Source organism: Myotis brandtii, unplaced genomic scaffold (genome assembly GCF_000412655.1).
Source record: "Myotis brandtii unplaced genomic scaffold, ASM41265v1 scaffold18, whole genome shotgun sequence".
Classification (NCBI taxonomy): Eukaryota; Metazoa; Chordata; class Mammalia; order Chiroptera; family Vespertilionidae; genus Myotis; species Myotis brandtii.
The window spans coordinates 6914128-6935497 of record NW_005356674.1 but is presented as its reverse complement, the minus strand read 5'-3'; the positions used below and the strand labels follow the sequence as shown (position 1 = coordinate 6935497).

Genomic DNA, 21370 nt, shown 5'->3' with positions numbered 1-21370 from the left:
GGTCTAGCTGGGGAACTGGCTAACCTGTAGTTGAGAATTCTAGTAATTTGGAGTTCTAGGAATCATGAAACGCGTGAAAGCCGCTGAGATCACTGGTGGGTATGATCGCTGAGTTATCAAGCATTCATTAAAAACCGTGCCCTGTCTAATTGCTTTACAGAACACTGATGATGGTAGTGATGATGGTTAATACCTAAGCTATGGTGTTTGTTGTGTTTCAAGCACTTTTCTGTTTCATTCAATCGATAGAATCACCCTAAAACGTTTGAACTATTATTACCGCCATTGTACAAACGAGGAAAATGAGGACTAGAGAGATGAAATCATTTGCTCAGGACCTGGCAGCTCCAACCCAAGAAAACTAGCTTTAAAACACCTGCAATTTATGATAGCAGAGATCCCATTATTCTGCCCCTTGAAACTGTACTTGGCCTCGAAGAAAATGTTTAATTACTCTCCTTCTCCATGTTAACCAATGGGATGCTAATGCTCACCATATAACCGACCTCACAGGGAGGTAGTAACTAGGAGGCAGAAGCAGCACTTTTCCTAATAACCCTCCCTTCTCTCTGCTTCCCTCTAATCAATCTCTCTCCTTCCCTCCCCACCTCTTTCCCCCTCCTTCCCTTCGCCCGCTCTTCCCCTCTCTCCCTCTCTCTCCTATCTCTCCTCTCTCTCCTCTCTCTCTTCTCCCCTCCATCCCCTCCTCTTTCAATTGCACTGAGCGTTAGGCACTGGCATTCTTACTCTAAGCACTTAAAGTGCTAACCATACTGTGGGGAGCTACATCCCACCCTCTCTGTTCTCAGCTGGCTCTCAAACATGTCAGTTACTGAGATATGCTGTATGTTGCACAGTCAGAAGTTGCACATGTGTGACTGGGGATAGATTTTGGCTTCATTTCTTGGCTCAAACCCTTGTTTTGTCTCCTAGGCATTTAAGGGAAGATATTTTGGCTCTCATTTCCTGCAATTAAAAAACCCCACAAAATTGAACAAATGGGCAGCCTGCTGTCCCTGGTTTTAGAAACTGCCTTGCACACAGGTGACTGTTCAGTCATCTGACCATTAAATATGGTCATAAAATTTTACTGAATGTTAGTAAGGGAAATGTAACTTGTCCAGAGCCACATGGAGCCCACGAACAAGAATGAAGCTAGGAAGTTTGCGACATCCCCTAGGATCTGCATTCTGGTTATTAACCTTTCATCGAATAGCTTTCATTTGCAGCCCGGGCTCATATCTAAGTACCAGCTGTCCACACACATGTTATTCCGTTCTCATTCTTCTCTTTGGTTTTTAAAGAGGCCATTCCCATCCTTAACCATTAACTATTCCTGAGAACCTAGGATTACAGAATGTCAGTCCTGGAAGGGCTCTCTGGGTGAATCTAATCCAACGACCTGATTGTGCAGAATTGGGGCCCAGTGGTGCCTTGGATAGATGCACAGAGAGTGTTCCTGGGTACAGTGAGACCGAAACCCAGGAACCCTGACTCTCAGGCCAAGGACCTCCTCACCACTGCACCACATAGCCCTGTCTCTATCCATACAACACTGACTTCATACGTAGAAACTTCTAGAAATACTGCTATCCTTTGACAAAATTATTTTACTGGCCTGCCCTTAGTGTCACCTCTAAAATTAGAAGATTGGGTGACCTTTAAGATGTTTCCTTTTTTTTATTTCTCTGAATATTCATATGGCAGAGTCAAAAGAATTTACTGTTTTTATTACTACACATTTTTTTGTTAAATGAGATATACATATTTGTTAAAATGACCTTCTGCTATGAAAGTTTCTTAACATGCATTATTTATATTCATTTATTTAACAAACACATATTGAGCTTTCAACTAATAATCACTGTGAAAATACAAAAATAAAGAGTAGCTTTGTCCTTAATGTCCATACACAGATAGACACTGAATTATAACCCTTTATTCAAATTGAAATAGAAGATTCATTGCTTTCTTCACTCCGCCTTTTAAACAGATTACTTTTCATAGAACAGTGTGAGCATAAGGATAAAGGTCATTGGTTTAACCTGAATATAGTCAAGTAGATAGATCATTTTATGTCTTAATACAGTATACTCTTTTTTTTAAAATCCTCACCCAAGGATATTTATTGATTTTTTAGAGAGCGAGATACATTGATGTGAGAAACATCAAATGGTTGCCTCCTGTACATGCCCAGACCGGGGACTGAGCCCTGACCAGGAATCGAACCTGCAACCTTTTGGTGTATGGGATGACGCTCCAACAGACTGGGCCAGTATACTCTTAAAAGCATGAGATAAATGTTCACTCTTATCTTTATAAACTTAAAAAACAGCTAAGAAGAAACTCCTGTTGAAAACAGCTTAAGTTTTAAAAGTCATGGATACATGGAACAGGCTGACACATATCAGAGGGAAGGGAGGCTTGGGGGACTGGATAAAAGAAGGTGAAGCGATTAGCCAAAGAATATATATGCATAGCCCATGGACACAGACAACAGTGTGGTAAAAGCCAGGGGAGGGGGGGAGGGGCTAGGTGGAAGTGGGCCAAGGTGGGGGAAATGAGGGACATGTGTAATAGTGTCAACAATAAAAAATAAAAAAATCAGATAGTGTTAGTGAATGGAATTAAGACCCAGGCTGGGTATAAAATCTGCACTTTTGGAGACAGATGCAAACCATGTACTAGGGAATCTTCCTAGTGTTGATGTCAAAGTCACTTAGTAACTATTTTAAAATCAAAGGTCGTAGAGTTTGCAAATGTTGAAATCTGTGAGATGCTGTCTTTCCTGTTCTGTCCATTTCTGTTCAGTAACCTTAGCTGCCTTTTGGTCTGCAGATGTCTGCAAGCCAGATGCTTCTTGCGATCAAGCCAGACCACCCCCCGTGCAGTCTCACATGGATGTGGCTTTCCTGCTGGATGCCTCCCGACACGTGGGAAGTGCGGAATTTGAAGACATGAGAGACTTCCTGGGAGCGCTGTTAGATCACTTTGAAATCACCCCAGAGCCCGAGACCTCTGTCACTGGAGACCGGGTCGCCCTGTTAAGCCATGCTCCCCCCAACTTCCTACCCAACACTCGGAAGAGTCCTGTTAGAACAGAGTTCAACCTGACTACCTACAACAGCAGACGCCGCATGAAGAGGCACGTGGAAGAATCGGTTCAACAGCTAAATGGAGATGCTTTTATCGGTCATGCCTTACAGTGGACTCTGGACAATATCTTCTTAAGTGCGCCGAACCTGAGAAGAAACAAGGTCATATTTGTGATATCTGCGGGGGAAACGAGTCACTTGGACAGAGAGACCTTAAAGAAAGAATCTCTGAAAGCCAAATGTCAAGGTTATGCCCTGTTTGTGTTTTCCTTTGGCCCTACTTGGAATGACAAGGAGCTGGAAGATCTAGCCAGCCACCCTCTGGATCACCACTTGGTCCAGCTTGGTCGAATTCATAAACCTGACCACAGATATGGTGTGAAGTTTGTGAAGTCCTTTATAAATTCTGTCAGGCGTAAGTCATAAAATCTGTTCTTCCTTGCATGCTTAGAGTGCACTTGGTACAAAGTGTTGATGAGCTGACATGGATTTTTGGAAGCCGCGTGCATGTCTTCAAGGGCACTGCAGGGTCAGAAAGGAAAACACGTAATGATGAGTGGTGGAGGGAGGGAGCCTCTGATCCCTAAGCCCTTCATTTTCTGGCTCATCTTTCTTATGTCTCTGGTTCCTATGGAGAAACAATCATAGCAAGCAGCTGCTCACGTATTTTGCCTGCATGGGGCAATAGAGTCTGGGAGTGTAGAGCCTCGGGCTGGACTGTAGCTATAAAATAGAAGCCCTTTTGCCATGTGATATGAACATGCTGCCCTTTGATAGAAAGTGTCATCCGTTAACACATCAGAAAAGAGAGCCGCAGAAAAATTCAACAGTTCTTGGCTTGGCTTTTACAAGTTCAAAAGGCAGAGTTTGAGGTATGAGGAGATACCATTTGTACCTGTCAGAATGAAAGATACGTCCTTGCCAAACTTTCTCAGCCTTGTTAATGACTTTTTTATGATGCCAGTAATTAGTGCAACTGGTGCCCATAAAAAAATATTTTTAAAATCATGGCTATATTTCTTGGAATGAGCTTGCCTTGAAAGTCTGCAATTCATTTCGAATGCAATAGGATGCATAAAAAGAAGCCATGTCCCGATCGTGATGATTCCGGAGGTTGAAAAGCCCTTGGTTGAATTTCTGAATGTTTTCATGGTAAATGAGCCCTTGGAGTTCAGATAAATAAAAGTGAACATACAGGCAAAAGAGCACCCTGCATAGGGACATTCTGATTGTAATCCCAAACTTGTCACGGCATGATATGTTGAGAGCCATTAAAGCTGTAAAGACACCAACCAGTCAGCACAGGTGAGGTCTGAGAAGCCTTGAGCAATTGTCAATGGGACACTGCCATTCAAGTGTGAGTCTAGGACCAACAGTATCAGATCACCTTGGAGCTTGTGGAAAATGCAGAATCCTGGGCCCCATCCTAGACATTCTGAGCCAGAGTCTGCCTTTTATCAAGATCCCCAGGCGATCCACATGCACATGTGGTTTGAGAAACACTGATGTGGGAGCAGTAAGCTCCCAGAGTGAAATCGATGTGGGTGTGATCTGGAACAGGAACTAGAAAGAGGAGCTAGAAAAAATGGGAGTAGGAGTCATGCTGAAAGAAGTAACCTGAAGGCACTTGCAAGGGTAAAACAAAAGAACATCTTTAAAGGCTCTGAGAAACTTAATGAAGAAACACTTCGTATGAGGCAAAAAGCTCAAAGGAAGTTTAAGATGGAATTTCCTTCCCCAGACCCCCAAATTCTTAAGAGGTGTTTCATGGTGATTAGTCACACTACAGGCATACCTCAGAGATATTGCGGGTTTGGTTCCAGACTGCAGCAATAAAGCTATATTTATGTTTATCATAATCTTTCTGCTGGTGGAAGGTCTTGCCTTTAGTTTATAAAATAAACAAAATATGTGAAGCATAATACATGAGGTATGCCTGTATATGATTAGATAAATGACATCTACCACCACCAGAGAAAGGGAAAGAGATGTTTTAAGAATGACTTGGGAGTAGGTGAGATAGAGAAAGTGCTTTTTGGAAAACTATAACCATGACAGTGTTATACACCACTTTTCTAGAAATTAAGTATCTAGAGATCTTCAATTTTAAAATCTAGCTGTAAAAGGACAAGAAGTTGAAGAAGGCTCTGACACAATCATATTCAAGCCTGCATACTTAATTCCATAGCAGGCACACAGACCCCACTCACTCACTCAACATTAACATGCACATATTACGTGTGAGCCACTCACTGTTCAGGTGCAGAGTATCAAAGGTGACAAAACCAGGCATGGTCCCTGCCCTCCCTAATTCTAGCCCAGCGCCCTCTCCAGGTTGTGACTCTTATTTAACACACTGCTGTGATACAGTTGGCTATTAACGCAGTCCATATCAGCATCAACACATTTTCTAAGAGGAACAAAATGAGTGGCAAACTACCTGATGCTTAGAGATAAGACAGATAAACTATTAAAATTCAGATGCACAATAAGGGGAATGTCACAGTCTGGGGCCATTCAGCCCAGCCGCCCGCAGCCCTTTCTACAACAGTGCTGTCTCGCAGCCCAGACTAACATGCTACGCAGGATGACCCTGGGTCACCAGGAAGAGATTTAACTGTGTTTAACAAATATGTTCAATTTGATGCTTCAAGGAAATAAATAATACATTTTTAAGGTTAAAATGGTTTTAAAATGTTTAAATGATGTGGTAAGAGGCGTGCTTTATTATCCTGAGAAATTAATATACTTCCGAATGAAATGAGCCACTACTGAATTAAACCCAAGATAGCGCTATCGTTTCTGTTGTCAATGATACAGAGACCAGAGAGGGAATATTGTTTTCCCTTTGCATTTTGTTATTTCAAAGGAGCAAATGAAAATAACTGGGGGTTTTTTCTTTATTGATTAAGGTATTACATATGTGTTCTTACCCCCGCCCATTGCCCCCCCCACCCCCCTGAAAATAACTTCTGATTAATTCGTATCGATTAGAAGCCAGACTCTTAGGTCTGGCTCAGGATAGCTCCTCTAATGTTTGACCAACTTTAGAAGCTTTTACTTTTATTGAAAAGTAAGTCGAATTCTCCACCTGTAAATTTGGCAGAGATGTATTTCTATTTATTTTATTTTTTTATTTATTTCAGAGAGGAAGGGAGAGAGAGAGAGAAACATCAATGATGAGAGAGAGTCATTGATTGGCTGCCTCCTGCACACCTCCTACTGGGGATCAGCCTGCAACCTGGGCATGTGCCTTTGACCGGAATCGAACCCAGGACTATTCAGTCCGCAGGCCAATGCTCTATCCACTGAGCCAAACCGACTAGGGCCAGAGATGTATTTTTAAACCCCAGTTTTAGAGACTCCTCTGAGAAATTCACTCCCATCATATGTGCCAGCCCTAATCAGTATCTTCCTTTGGTGAATGTTGAAAACTGTGATGTGACACTTTGCATATAGAACATTTTGCTATAATGTTAACAGCCATGCATAAGAGACTCATCACAAATTGTTCTCTTCCTAGGTGCACTCAACAAATATCCACCGATAAACTTCAAAACAAAGTGCAACAGACTCAGCTCCACAAACGTGAAGCAGCCCCCACAGCAGTTGCGAAGGTATTATCTGCTTGGCATCACTTGATAAATGGAGGCACCCTCCTACCTCCCCCTCCCTTTCTTCCTCCTCCTCCTCCTCCATCCTATTTGGATAAAATCTATTGCTAAACCATATGAAAATACAATCTGAGGGGATAAGAGATAATCAAAAGGGACCAGGTTGATTTGAAAAACAACAAAGTTTAAGTGGAAAATCTAATTGTTGAAATAAAACAGTCAATGGGACACCCCAGTGGCAGTGAGCATAACTAATGACTAGATCTTGGTTTCTGAACAGCATTCCTTACTAAAAGGAACTAGGGTTTTTTGGAGCAACAGCTAATTCTAGGCTGCAGCGGGGAAAGTGCAGTGTGAGCCTGGAATATTTGTTATGCCAGAAAGCAAGAAAATAGTCAAAAACTAACAGCAACATATCAAAAGGACAAACGAGCTATCTGAAAGGATTTTCACTGGCCCAATTTGGGAAAATTTGAATAGCAAAAAGAATAATGATAGTAATGGATGAAAACACACTGGTTTTTTAAAATCCACAACTCTGTAGAGGGACCCAAAAAGGGAGGAGGGAGGAAAAGCTCTTCTTTATAGAAGTATGCCAGATAATGTAGAAGAAATGGGAGAATTAGAAAACCACCAATTTGTAATCCCAAATGTCATAACTGAGTCGGCAAGGATCGAAGAATGCTAAACCCATGGGGTGACAGGTTGTGGGGGAGCAGGCTAATTACACAGTCTCGGGAACCACTCCCATGTTACTTAGTAATACAAGCGGGAGGTGTGCCTTAATGTGGTGAGATCTGGCAGTAAGATCAGGCAGCACCCACTTTAACCAAGGTCTGACATTATGTGCCTCCCGAGATGATGCAGGAGACACAACACCTTTGTGAGGTTCCTGCTGGAAATGTTTGAGCCAAGTCTAATCCTGAGGAAACCACTGGGCAGTTCCAGAATGTGGAATATTCTTCAGAAAGCTGGCCTGTAATCTTCATAGGTTTCAGTGTCACGAACTGCAGAAATGTGGGGGATTTACTGCTCCGGGATGGGGGAGACTAAAGAGACATAATAGTCAAATGTAATAATGTAAATCTTGATTTGATCCTAGTTCAAAAGGAAAAGCTTATACAAATGACATTTGGGGGACAGTTGGGGAAGTTGAGTATGAACAATATGCTGGATGATATTATTGATTTATGTGGCTTTCCTTATGTCTGGTAATGGTATCATGTTAGTATAAGAATGGCTTTGCTTTTGAGACAGGTGTGCTAAAAGTATTTAAGAGTAACATGCATGATGGCTGCATCAGGTGGTTTTCCGAAGAGGAAGTAGGATGGTGTGTGTATGTGTGTATGCATATATGTGTGTATATAGATATACGTGTGTGTATTTACACACAGAGTAGCAAGATGGGAAAAGTTGAAGAATCATCTAGGTGAAAAGTATAAAGGTATTTATTCATGATTCTGTTCTTCCCAATACTCTGTGCATTTGACAATCTGTAAAAAAAAAAATAACTTGTAAAGCTCAATGGATGAATACAGGAGACTAATGGACACATCTGAAGAAAAACAATGAACTGGAAAATGTAGATGAAGAAATTACTCAGAATGCAGAGAAGATAAATATAATTTATAGGCAGTACAGAATGAAAAGACTAACCTATCAAATTGGGCTTCTAGAAAGATAAAATAGAAATAACAAGTGAGAGAATATTGAAAGACACGAAGAGATAATCACTTTCAAGAAATTATGAAAGATGAATTAAAAGATGAAGGAAAGACAAGGTGTAACAGAAGAATAAATAAAAGGAAAACAATTGGGCATGGGGTAGGGGAGTGCAGAACACCATGACAAGAAAGCAAAGCAGCTGGAAAGCTCAGTGCACAGAAACTACAATTAGGCTGGCAGCTGAGTTATCAGTAGCCACAGTGGAAGTGACAGTGCTACTGAGAACCTTGAAAGCACTGGGAGGACATTTTTGTCAACTTAGAAAAACTGTGTTTCAAAAATGATGGTAAATCAAAGACAACTTGAGTAAACAAAGAAAAATAGTTCACCACAAAGAGACCTTTGCTAAAGGAACTTCTGAAATACGTACTTCAAGGAAAATAAAAATGACCGCAGAAGGAAAGGCTGAGATGCAAGAAGAGTGAATGATAAAAATTTGTCAATATTTAGATAAATCTAAATAAATGTATTTTTAAATAATATCTAATTTGTGGGGTTACAAAATGGCTGTACTTGTTAACAAAACTTTGGAAATAAGACATTTTGCACCTCATGAGTTTAATAGAAAGAAATAATTGTAAATGGGAGATATCTGTGATACTATCAACAATAAAAAAATATATTAAAAAAAAACACTCAAAACAATTGTACTAAGATGTATAAATGTTATTTATGTATTAATTACCTAAGCATGAGAAAATACTTTAAGCAATAAAATCTTTTGTTATTTAAAACAAACAACATAAAAAATACTTTTAACAAATAAGCAGGAAAAGGAAGACAGCAGAATTGAATCCATTTAAATATATCAGTAACCAAAATAAAAGTACATAGGCTAAATAAGCAGAGATTGATGTATTTAAGAAACTAAATAAAATCCAGCTATAACTGTTTTCAAGAGACACAGCTACCAAATAAGAAATGGAAAAGTGCAAAGTAACATTAAGGGGAAAAAAATATACTAGGCAGATGTTTTAAAAAGAAAGTTAGAATAGCTATGTTAATATCAGATAAAATTTACTTTTAAATGAAACCATTTTGTGGGAATTGAGTTAGTACGTGATGACAGTGTTCAATCCTAAATTTATAAGAGGGTAATAAAATCTTAAAATATACAAAGTGAAAATTGAAAAGCTACACAGAGAAATTGCCATAGAACTGTCATCAGAGTTGGAGATTTCAGTATACCAGTCTCAATATTGAGAAGTGAAGCAGATAAAAATCAGTAAAGAAGTAAAAGATTTAATCATAAGTAACAAACTTGATTTAATAGACTCATCTGGAACCCTGCACAGAAAAATGAGACATTCTTCTGAACAACACATGGGGCATTAACAGCTGTTCAATCAAGGTAGAGTTTACAAGTGTTTGTTGTGCAATTTTTTAACTTATCAAGCAAGTGTCAACACACCTGTAAGAATTGGTACCGTCAATCCAAATGGTCTGATCACAATGCAATTAAGTTAGAAATTAATAGAAACAATATTTTTAAATTTTTTATTTCTTGATTTGAGAGAGGGAGAGAGGAAGAAACATTAATTTGTTGCTCCACTTATTTATATACTCATTGGTTGGTTCTTGTATATGCCCTGACAGGGGTGGTACATCAGGACAAAGCTCTAACCAACTGAGCTATATTTTTTAAGCATGTACATTTTTAAGTTAAAACCACAATCTAAATAATGGGACAAAAAATTATAATGAAAATGTAAACATACTTAGAATTGTATAATAATCAAAATTTATATGTCAAAATTTGTGGGGCACCTCAGAATTTATAATTTAAGAAAGTTGATAGTCTTAATTATTATGTTAGGGAAATTTTTTAAACTCTAAAAGTTATTGAGCTAAACACTCTTCTTAAGATATTATAGAAGAAAAAAAATAGAATATACCCAAAGGTAGGAATAAAGTAGGACTTAATATTTTTAATTAAGATATTTTAAAAAGTATCAACAAAGGCAAAAGTTCATTCTTGTAAAACTTAATAATAAACATATCATATTTTTTTGCCTGCAGGAATACTACTTACATTTTTTAACAATTAGAAATAATTTAAATCAAGTAGTTGGAAGAGGGTTTGTTTCAGTGGTAAATCACACTGTACTAACACACACACCTGTCCACATGGGACTGAAGTCAAATGTGTGCACCAGCCGCTGGTAATCACACGTAGGCAAGAGCCTTCGACAATGTGCCAACTTTTGTTGTGCAGAGTGTGCATTTCTGTGTGCTGGTCAGGACCAGAGAGGCACTCCCAATCCAGAAAGAAGCGAGGAAGCAAGCCCCTGCCTGGAATGGCGACTCTCTCCTTGCTGCGAGGCGGGGAACTGTCCAGCAGCAAATGCTTCCTGAAGTCAGGCCTGGAACATGCCTGTGCTCTCAGTCCACCAAGAGCAGGGCTCCCCCTGCTGCAGGTGCCTGGAAGTGTGGGAAGGGCTTCGCGTTTGCATTGGGCTCCACACAAAATGCATTGGGCCACAACTGCGAAGGCAAATGCAATAGTCAGCTTATGCAAATTCAAAGGCATTTTTGGAAACGACTCCCAGCTCGTGTTGTTTGAAGAAAAATATGAGTCAAGGCCAGTATTCACAGTGCTTTTGGAAGGGAAGTTTATTTCCCTCTCTCCCCTTTGCCTTAGATATACCTGGAGGCTCAGCTTCCCCTTTATATCCAAAATGGTGAAATGCTAGGAACTGACTGGGGTATCAGAAATTGAGACATGAAGCCCATACCTCCCTCGGGGAGCTCCCTGGTGGTGTGTTAGGCTGGGACACGCGAGGCCTCCTCCAAGTGACCAAAGGCTATAATCAAAGGTAACAAGGCGCATAGCTGCTCCTGAAACTTCCTGCCTGAGCCTTTCAAGGGAAGTGAGGCAGAACTGAGCACAGATTGAGGAAGATGAGAGTGCCTGCCAGGCAAGAGGCCTCAGAATGACCTGCATAAGAATTAGATCATTCTGCTGTGAGATTTAAAGAAATACAGGTAGAAGCTGGTTCTTATCAGATGGAAAAAGAAAGGAACTGAACCCGAACACAATCAAGCAAGGACACAGATGGCCAGTGGGGCGAGATTGCAGGGCAGCCTCTTTGTAAGCACTCAGATCTGCTCAGAGGCAGTAAAAGCCAGAGAACCGCCTGCATATTGATTGTCAGCCAGGGAAGCACTTGGCCAGACTTGAAAGCATTGACAGACCAGAGCCAGAACAACTGAATTGTAAAAATGGACAGTCACCAATACATCTGCTGTAATTCTGCTTTCCAACGTATGTTTGTTGGACACAAAATGTATATTAACATAAAAAGGATTCTCGAAATAGAAGCAATCTTGTCTGCATTTTCTACTCCAGTGAACCCAGTCGACTAGTAAATGCAGTATGGCTGAGTCCTGATTATCTGTGTAGATGAGGAATCTGCGATCACAGAGAACTGAGATCTACAGTCAATCCCTTCCAACTCATTCTATCCAGCTTTGCTGGAGGCGGGCACATGTTGCAAGATGAATTGGCTGTTTTATCTTGACTACCCAGTGTTGAAGTTACCAACCAGTAAAGAAGTATCTGAGCAACATAGAGCAGGAGAACTATATAAAGTCTTTATGATTCCCAAACAAGGTAATCAAATGATTCTGATCAAATGCTTATCCTATATAACAAAGAGCTAATATGCTAGTTAGACCGAACAGCAGAACGACCATCCAGATGACCTTCCAGAAGAAGCCCGGGCTATGAGGGCTGAGCCCCTTGCACGAATTTCGAGCATCGGGCCTCTAGTCCAATATAAGCTCCTATATACAACAGAGTGAAGAAAAAAAAATGGGAATTCGGAGATGTGGTATTTATAATGTTCAATCCTTTTGAGAATATTAAATATTTGAGAGGGGTAATGCTATGCCAAAGAAGCAGCTACCAATTACTAACAACTTTTTCTTAACAAAGGGAGGACTATGACAAAGACAACTAAACTTACCATGACAAGTATCCCAGGGGAAGAGAAGGGAACTGGGGGAGAGAAGGGAGAGACCAGTACAGATAAGTATAAGCCATGAGAACTATTACTCAAACTAATGCAGTCTCCATGACCAGTGGAGCCATGTTTGGTGCATATAGACAATTAGGACTTTGGGGAATCTGAGTTCAGGTTTAGTCTGGAATTTGATAAGAAATACAGAGAAGAGCAAAAATGTGTGGAAACTGTATTTGTACGGAAATTTAGCCAGGACTGCAGTTCTTGGTAACTGGGCATTTGGTGATCAATTTAGTACGTTCCTGATAGCATTGATGGAAGTGAACTGAGACACACTTTGGGATATGAGTTTAGAAGCCCAGACATATAGTATATAATGCATGGAGGCTTCAGGGTCTGTGTAACATGGATGGAATGGTTTTCTTGCTGGTTTGATGTCTCCTTCACCCCTAGCTATCATTATAGATGAAAGAAGGTATGTGGTATGTGTGAAAGAAGTAAACTTAATTTTAAATTCTGTATCTTTCACATATTCGTTTTCTAAATATTGATGTTCTTGTGAGAGAAATCAGATTTCTAGCTGGTGAAAACAGAAAAACCCAAATGAAGAAATAGATCATAGTGAATATTGACACTATTTCCCTGGTCTCCACATTTGGAGTTCTCTTGAATCTTCTCTGGACCACAACCCAGCTAATTGCTAAGGTTTATAGGTATTGATAAACCTTCTCTTCTTATGCCACCAGGCTGTCACACATTTACCCGAAAAATATTTATGCAAAGCTTATATGCCAGGTTCCTTGTACCTTAACTGTCCAACCTGCTCCAGACTACCTGACTCCATGTGCTTTTAAAAGCGTAACATTTATCATTTCACTTTCTTTTAACAATTCTTTTTAAAAAATATATTTTTGTTTTAGAGAGGAAGAGAGGAGAAGAGAGATAGAAATATCAATGATGAGAGTGAATCATTGATCGGCTGCCTCCTGCATGCCCCCTACTGGAGTTCAAACCCGAAACTCAGGCATGGGGCCCTGACCAGGAATCAAATCATGACCTCTTGGTTCATAGGTCGACTCAACCACTGAGCCACACCACCCAGGCTATCATCTCACTTTTCTTATTCCATCTTGATGATTCTTCATAGTGTCCTGAATAAAAACCTAGTTCAATGGAAGTAACATTGGACTCTTTTTTTTTTTTTTAAAAAGTCTTTATTGTTGAAAGTACTACATATGTCCCCCTTATTTTCACATTGACCTCTTCTAGGCTGCAAACATTGGACTCTTAGCATCAAAAGATTTGGGTTATAGTCTCAGCTCTGTCGCTGACCTTCAACTCCTACATGTAATTTGCTGTTGAAATTACACTTTTGCACACTTTGACAAGATGTCTTACCAACTTCTCATACATCTGCCCAGTTTCATAATGCCCAGTTTAGTCATCTTCATGAAATTACCTTGAAGGAAGGATGCAATAAGAAATGGGTGCAACAATTAATTTAGGAAGAAAGATTAATATAGAGTCTATTAAAGTTGAAATGGCATCTATCTTCTATGATGTTTTTCTTCTTTTGTTGTATAGCTTTGTTCCTGGACCACACAAAGCAGCCCTTAAAGAAGATGCATTACAAAAGGCAAAATTCTTTCAAGATAAAAAATATGTTTCAAGAGCAGTAAGAAACAGCAGAGATAATACTGTTCAAAATTTCACCAGAAACACATTCCATACCTTTAAAAATGGAAAAAAGATAAAAACTGTTCCCAAATGACATATAAAGGAAGTGCTTGAAGAATTTAACCTTAGGAAGCATGGTAAGACTCTGGACTTATGTAACTAAATTCACTGTCAAAATCATGGATAACTTTTATTTAGATTCTGCCTATATTGGAGGTCCACTCTGAAGGGCTGGACAAACCACAGGTTGGAAATTGAGGCAACTTGACTCCTTGCACTCATTGGTATTAAAGATATATCTTGTCCATTTATGGTATTTGACCACTCCTGATAATTCCAGCATGCTAAGACTGATATATTCAAGAACTGTTACCATTAAAAGATGGCAGAATGAAGAAGTATTTTGAAAAGTCTAATGGCAATTACAATCTGAAGGTGAATTTTATATGGTGTATACATGTGTGTACATGGGCCAATGCTAATTCTTTTTATTATCAGTCTCTGTCCAGTCCATTTTTTGCAAACCAAACCATCTTTCTCAATTTAGTACTGTTTAATGCTGACCTGTTTAACCAAAGGTTGTTTTGGAAGATCACATTTACCTTAGAAATTGATGCTGTTGGTATGTCGTAATTTCAAAAATCTGGCCTTCCACAACAAGTCCACTTGAACACATCACTGTCTCTGGATGGATTGAGTAGTCCTCGGACGGGGATGTACTGGAAGGTTTCCTCCCATCTTCTGCTGTTGTTAGCTTGGACAGGTGAGAAGCAGAGGGTAGTTCCCATACTTTCTCCCCACCCCCCAAATCCTCCCTAATTCACTGAGAAACTCGTTAATGCCCCCAGAATATAAATTATTGCCTTTGAGCTGAAAGTTCCCTCTTCATTATGTAGAGCCTCCTACCTGGCCTTTTTATGGACTCTTATTCTTTTTCTTTCCCATTATTGTCATTTATTATATTTTACTCATCCATATATTCTTTAGACAATGAGGGTAAGGACAAACTTGTCATGGGTGAAGCTGAGTCCCTTTAACCCATCCGGTAGCTACTTAAGTCAGTGAATAGCAACAAAACCAGACTGGCAGAGTCTAAAAAGAGTCTTAAATGCACACTGAGTTTGGAAAATATAAGGATGTTGTTAATGTTTTAATCTTCAAATACATATGGGGTTAGGCCTCAACCAGCATCCTCTAACAGCTCTCTCCTTACCCCTGGCCAGATCATATAATTAATGACTAATCTTATGATGGTGCTGATATTTTCATCTAAACACCAATGCAGCGTTATTTAATTTAGATACAATGTTCAGCCTTTACCTCAAATTGTAAGAGCTGGCTCCACAGTTGGTAGCAGTGGCCCTGCTGGGCAGAATAGCACTCTCTTCAGGAATGAGAGAGGACCTGCTTGGAAGTATGGGCCAGATGGTTACGGACACCTAACACCACTAGGTATGGTCGGATTTGCTTTTCTATACCTCTGTTCATAAAACCTGGAAAAGAAGGGCTATCTGCAGTGTTTTTTTAAACCGCGCTTCTGCCATCCTTACTCAGGCAACTCCATAGAGAGAGCTCCCCATGTCGTCAGGGTGGGGCAAGGAGTTTAAATGTCATATTCATTCTCAGGTAATAGAGAAAAATAGAGCACGTCAGGTTTCTTCATATCCTAAGTGGTCATAGAGGTTCAGGAAAAAAATATGTTCCAAGTACAGGAAATGGATGAGCAATATTTAAGAGGTATTTTAATAAAAGGAATTTTTCTGGTTAACTTTGGAATAAGCAAGTACTCCTTTCTCCTGATTATTGCTGGAAATATGTTTTGTTTTTAAATATGTTTGAAATGTATCTGTCATTTTTTTTGCATTGATAAAATACACCAAACAAACATTTCCTTGGTGATTGAGATTATTTTAGCATTTTGTGTCATTTTATTTGAAAGAGAAAAACATCAATGTGAGAGACACACATCAACTGGCTGCCTCCCGCATGCGCCCTGACCGGGGCCAGGGATTGAACCTGCATCCCAGGTATGTGTTCTTGACCAGGAATTGAACCCAGGACCCTTTGGTGCATGGGCTGATGCTCTAACCACTGAACAACACCAGCCAGGCTGGGTCACTTTTTAATCATTAATAGGTGAAGGATCTGAAACATACTGCAAATATTAAATTCTTTTAAAAACTAAATCCTTAACATTAGCATTTTCCATGATTTACCTTTCTCCCAAATGGGGAACATTGCAAAACATACAAGTATAAATTCAATAAAACCCTAGTTAACCAAGAATCACACAAATAAGCAGTGATGTCTCTTGATTTTAAAATGCAAATTAATTGACTATAAAGAACATGCCTCCTATTATCTCTGCACTGAGTTGTAAGTCAAAACATGTAGAAAAAAATGTAGAGGTTGAAAAGAGATGCAACTCAACATAGCATCAGATTATAGTACTTAGTATCACTTCAACAAAATGACCCCTGTAAAAAGTGGGGGAGGATATAAGGGGGAGAACAGATAGTAGGAAGGTAAGGTGAGAAAAAAAATTCTATTTCCATCAGCCCACTCCATTTTTTTCCTCAGCATTTCCCGTGGTTATCAGTCCCAGGTTATCTAATGGCTCCAGGATTGAAGCCCAGTCTCAACATAACAGTTTCTGTCTCAAAAAAATTTCCCCCAAACTCTGCAGGCTCTAGATGTGACTTAGTAGCTAGAAGCTGTAAATAGCTTGGCAGACTTTAAGAGAAACAAAGGCAATGCAACACAGTGTAAAAGCTTTTCAGTTTGATGTAGTCCCATTTGTTTATTCTTACTTTGTTGCCCTTGCCCAGGGAAACATATCTTTAAAAATGTTGCTAAGGTTGATGTCAAAGAGTTTACTGTTTCCTTCCAGTTGAATGGTTTCAGGACTTACATTTAAGTCTTTAATCCATTTTTAATTCATTTTTGTACATGGTGTAAGAAAGTGGTCCAGATTCTTTTTTTTTATTTGCATGTATGTATAGTTTTCCCAACACCATCTATTGAAGAGACTGTCATTTCCATATTGTACATTCTTGCCTCCTTTGTCATAGATTAATTGACCATATATGTATGGGCTTATTTCTGGGTTCTCTATTTTGTTCCATTAATCTATGTGTCTGTTTTTATGCCATACTTTTTTTATTACTATACCTTGTAGTATAGTTTGAAGTCAGAGGGCATATCTCCAACATCCTTTTTTTTTTCTTTGCCAATTCAGAGTTTTTCATAGTTTCATATAAATTTTGGGATTGTTATACTTCTGTGAAAAATGTCATTGGTATTTTGAATGGGATCACATTGAATCAATAGACTACTTTGGGGAGCATGGACATCTTTACAATATTAATCCTTCCAATCCATGAGCATGGTATGCTTTCCATTGATTTGTATTTTCTTCAATTTCTTTCATCAATGTTTTTCAGAGTACGGTCTTTTAGCTCCTTGGTTAAATGTATTCCTAGGCATTTCATTCTTTCTGATACAATTGTAAATGGGATTGTTTTCTTAATCTTTTTCTGACAGTTACACAAACACAACAGATTTCTGAATATTAATTTTGTATCTTGCAACTTTATGTATAGGTATCTTCCCTCTATAGCCACTTGAGAATTTTTATCATAAGTGAATGTTGAATTTTGTCAGATGCTTTTTATCTATTGAGATGATCATATGACTTTTATCCTTCAATTTTATTCTTGGTTTTGTTAATGTTGTGTATCATGTTTACTGATTTAGAATATAGAACCATCCTTGTATCCCTGGAATAAGTCCCATTTGATCATGGTGTATGATCCTTTTAATGTATTGAATTCAGTTTGCTAATATTTTGTTGAAAATTTTTATATCTATGTCCATCAGGGATACTGGCCTATAATTTTCCTTTTCTTTTCTTCTTTCTTTCTTTCTCTTTCTTTCTTTCTTTCTTTCTTTCTTTTCTTTCTTTCTTTCTTTTTCTCTTTCTTTCTTTCTTTTCTTTCTTTCTTTCTCTTTCTTTTCTTTCTTTCTTTCTTTCTCTTTCTTTCTAGTATCTTTGTCATAGAAAAATTTTGGAAGTATTCCTTCCTCTTGAATTTTTTGGAATAGTTTAAAAAGTATAGGTATTTTTTCTTTAAATGTTTGGTAGAATTTACCTATGAAACCATCTGATCCTGAACTTTTTGTTTGTTGGAGTGTTTTTTTAATTACTGATTCAATTCTGTTACTTCTATTCAGACTGTTCAGATTTTCTATTTTTTCCCTTGTTCAGGCTCAGAAGGTTGAATTTTTCTAGCAATTTATACATTTCTTCTAAGTGTTGAATTTGTTAGCATGGTATTCTTTTCTTTGTATTTCTCTGGCATCACTTGTAACTTCTTTCATTTCTGATTTTATTTGGGCCCTCTCTGATTTTTTTCTTGATATGTCTGGCTACAGGTTTATTAATTTTGTTTATCTTTTCAAAGAACCAGCTCTTAGCTTCATTAATCTTGTTTTTTTAGTCTCTATTTCAACTCTAATTTTTATAATCTTCTTTCTTCTGCTCATTTTGGGCTTTGTACTTTTTCTAGTTCCTTTAGGTGTAAAGTTAGAGTGCTTATTTGGGATTTTCCTTGTTTTTTAAGGTAAGCCTGTATCGCTAAAAATTTCCTTCTTAAAACTGCTTTTGCTGCATCCCAGGGATTTTAGAAAGTTTCGTTTCCATTTTCATTTATCTCAAGATAGACATTTTCAATTTCTTCTTTGATCTTCTTGTTTAAATAGCATTTTGTATAGTATCCACATGTTTGTGTTTTTTTCCAGTCTTCTTGTAATTCTAGGTTCAATACATGTGGTCATAAAATATAGTTGATATGATTTATCTTCCTGAGTTTATTGAAACTTATTTTATGGCCTAATGTGATCATGGAAAATGTTCCATGTGCACTTGAAAAGAACATGTATTCTGCAGTTTTGGGGTAAAATGTTCTATAAATACCTATCAAGTCCGTCTTTTCTAATATGGGTCATTTAAGGTCACTGTTTTCTTGTTGATTTTCTGTCTGGATGATTTATCCATTGATGTAAGTGGGGTATTAAAGTCATCTACTATTATCGTATTACTATCAATTTGTATTGAATCAATGTCCTTTATGGCTGTTAATATTTATTATATTTACCTAAATATTGTTGAATGTGTAAATATTTACAAATGATAGATTTCCAAGATTGACCATTTTATCATTATGTAATGCCCTTCTTGATCTGTTTTTACAATGTGTTTTAAAATCTATTTTGATATGAGTATTGCTAACCTAGCTTTCTTTTCATTTCTATTTGCATGGAATATATTTTTTGCCACCCCTTCACTTTCAGGCTGTGTCTTTCAAACTATAGTTAGTCTCTTGTAGACACAATATAAATGGGTCTTATTATGCATTCGGCCACCCTATATCTTTGGATTGGAGCAATTATACCATTTACACTTAAATTATTAAGTATTTACTTATTACCATTTTGTAGTTCCTCTCTATTCCTTTCTTCTTCTTTTGGTTTCTTCCCTTGTGGTTTGCTGGTGTTATTTAGTGTTATGTTTGAGTTCCTTTCTCTTTGTTTTCTGTGTACCTTTGTAGGTTTTTGGTTTGTCATTACCATTAAGTTCATATATGTCCATATATATAGTAGTGTATTTTAAGCTGATAGACGTTAAAGTTTGAATGCATTCTAAAAATGCCCTCGTTTTTGCTGTCATAGTTTATATCTTTTTGTTTTGTGTCCCCTAACTACACATTATACTTATAGTTGATTTTCTTTTGTCTTTTAACCGTCTTAATAACTTAATTTATTGCCTTTACTATATATTTGCTTTACTTATGCAATTTCTCTTTCATATATATTTTTTATTTCTGGTTATGGACTTTATTTTTCTACTTAAAAAAGACCCTTTTATATTTCTTATAAAGCCAAGTGAGGTACTCCTTTAGTTTTTACTTATCTGGGAAACTTTATCTCTTCTTCATTTCTGAATAACAACCTTTCCAGGTAGAGCATTCCAGGTTGTAGGGTCCTTCCTTTTAGCATTTTGAATATTTGTATTTACTGTCACTCTCTTCTGGCATATAAAGTTTCTGCTAAGAAGTCAGCTAATAAATAGCCTTATGGGATTTCCTTTGTATATGACAATGTTTTGGTGTGGTTCTCTTTGGATTCATTTTGTTTGTAACTCTCTGTGCTTACTGGACCTGGAAATCTGTTTCCTTGCCCAGGTTAGGGAAGTTCCCCCCGCCCCCCGCCTTTTTCTGGGATACCCTGCAATACATAAATGTGAGTATGTTTGATATTATCTGAGATGTCCCTTAAACTATCCTCATTTTTTAAATTTATTTTTTCTTTTTGCTCTTCTGATTGGATGATTTCCACTACTGTGTCCTTTAGGTCACTAATCTGTTCAATGTTATTTAATCTGCCTTTGATTATCTCTAGTGTATTTTTCATTTCAGCTATTATAGTCTTCAGGTATGATTGGTTCTTTTTTACCCCCACCTCCCACAAGATCTGATTATTATATTTTCTCTTTGTTGAAGTTCCTCCTAATTTTGATGAGCATCCTTATGATTGTTACTTTGAATTCTTTATTAGGAAAAATTACTTACCTCTGTTGCATGAGGATTTTTATCTGGGGTTTTTCCTTGTTCCTTCATTTGAAATATATTCTTCTATCTTTTCATTTTGTTTGATTTTCTGTGTTTGTTACTATGAATTAGACAAAACAGCTCTCTTCACCTGATCTTGAAGGAGTGGCCTTGGGTAGAAACAACCTCTGTCTAGAATGCATATGCTGGGTGATTTTGGCAGGCTGGCTGGAGCTGTATGGATATGTGGTGTCCTGGGTGCTGTCTAAGGAGGCCCAGGGTGTGGGCTGACCAAGGATGTAGCAGACATTTGCAGAGGCGGTCTGAGTGCAAGGCCCTGGGCGGCCACTGGCCAGAGCTGCAGCAGGTGCTGGCCGAGTAGACCGGGTAGCTGTGGAGGCATTACAAGTCAGCTAGAGTGCTTGGACGTAGCTCCCTCCCATGCTACTAGGTATAGGGGGAATGTAAACAAAGGCATTCACCGGTACCTCCGATTCCACAGCGTTCCCACAGTTCCCCATTTGTTCAGCAAGCACCTTGGGGTAAGTAAATGGATTTTTTTCATATTATAGTCTTGGTACCCTTTAAATCACTGTTTTACCCCTCTCTCTCTCTACATATATATATATATATATATATGTGTGTGTGTGTGTGTGTGTGTGTGTGTGTATATATGTATATGTGTA

At 38.3% G+C, this 21370-nt stretch overlaps 1 protein-coding gene across 1 annotated transcript in view; it reads left to right on the top strand.

The window, feature by feature from the left end:
- The window catches only part of COL6A6 (collagen, type VI, alpha 6), a 100786-nt gene extending 84823 nt beyond the window's left edge, over positions 1-15963 (top strand). The window contains exons 34-36 of the mRNA XM_014537539.1: positions 2839-3510; positions 6619-6712; positions 13984-15963. Of these exons, the coding sequence (XP_014393025.1) occupies positions 2839-3510; positions 6619-6712; positions 13984-14170 (953 nt within the window). The 3' untranslated portion in view covers positions 14171-15963. The remainder of the gene's footprint in view (positions 1-2838; positions 3511-6618; positions 6713-13983) is intronic.
- The last annotated feature ends 5407 nt before the right edge of the window (positions 15964-21370 follow it).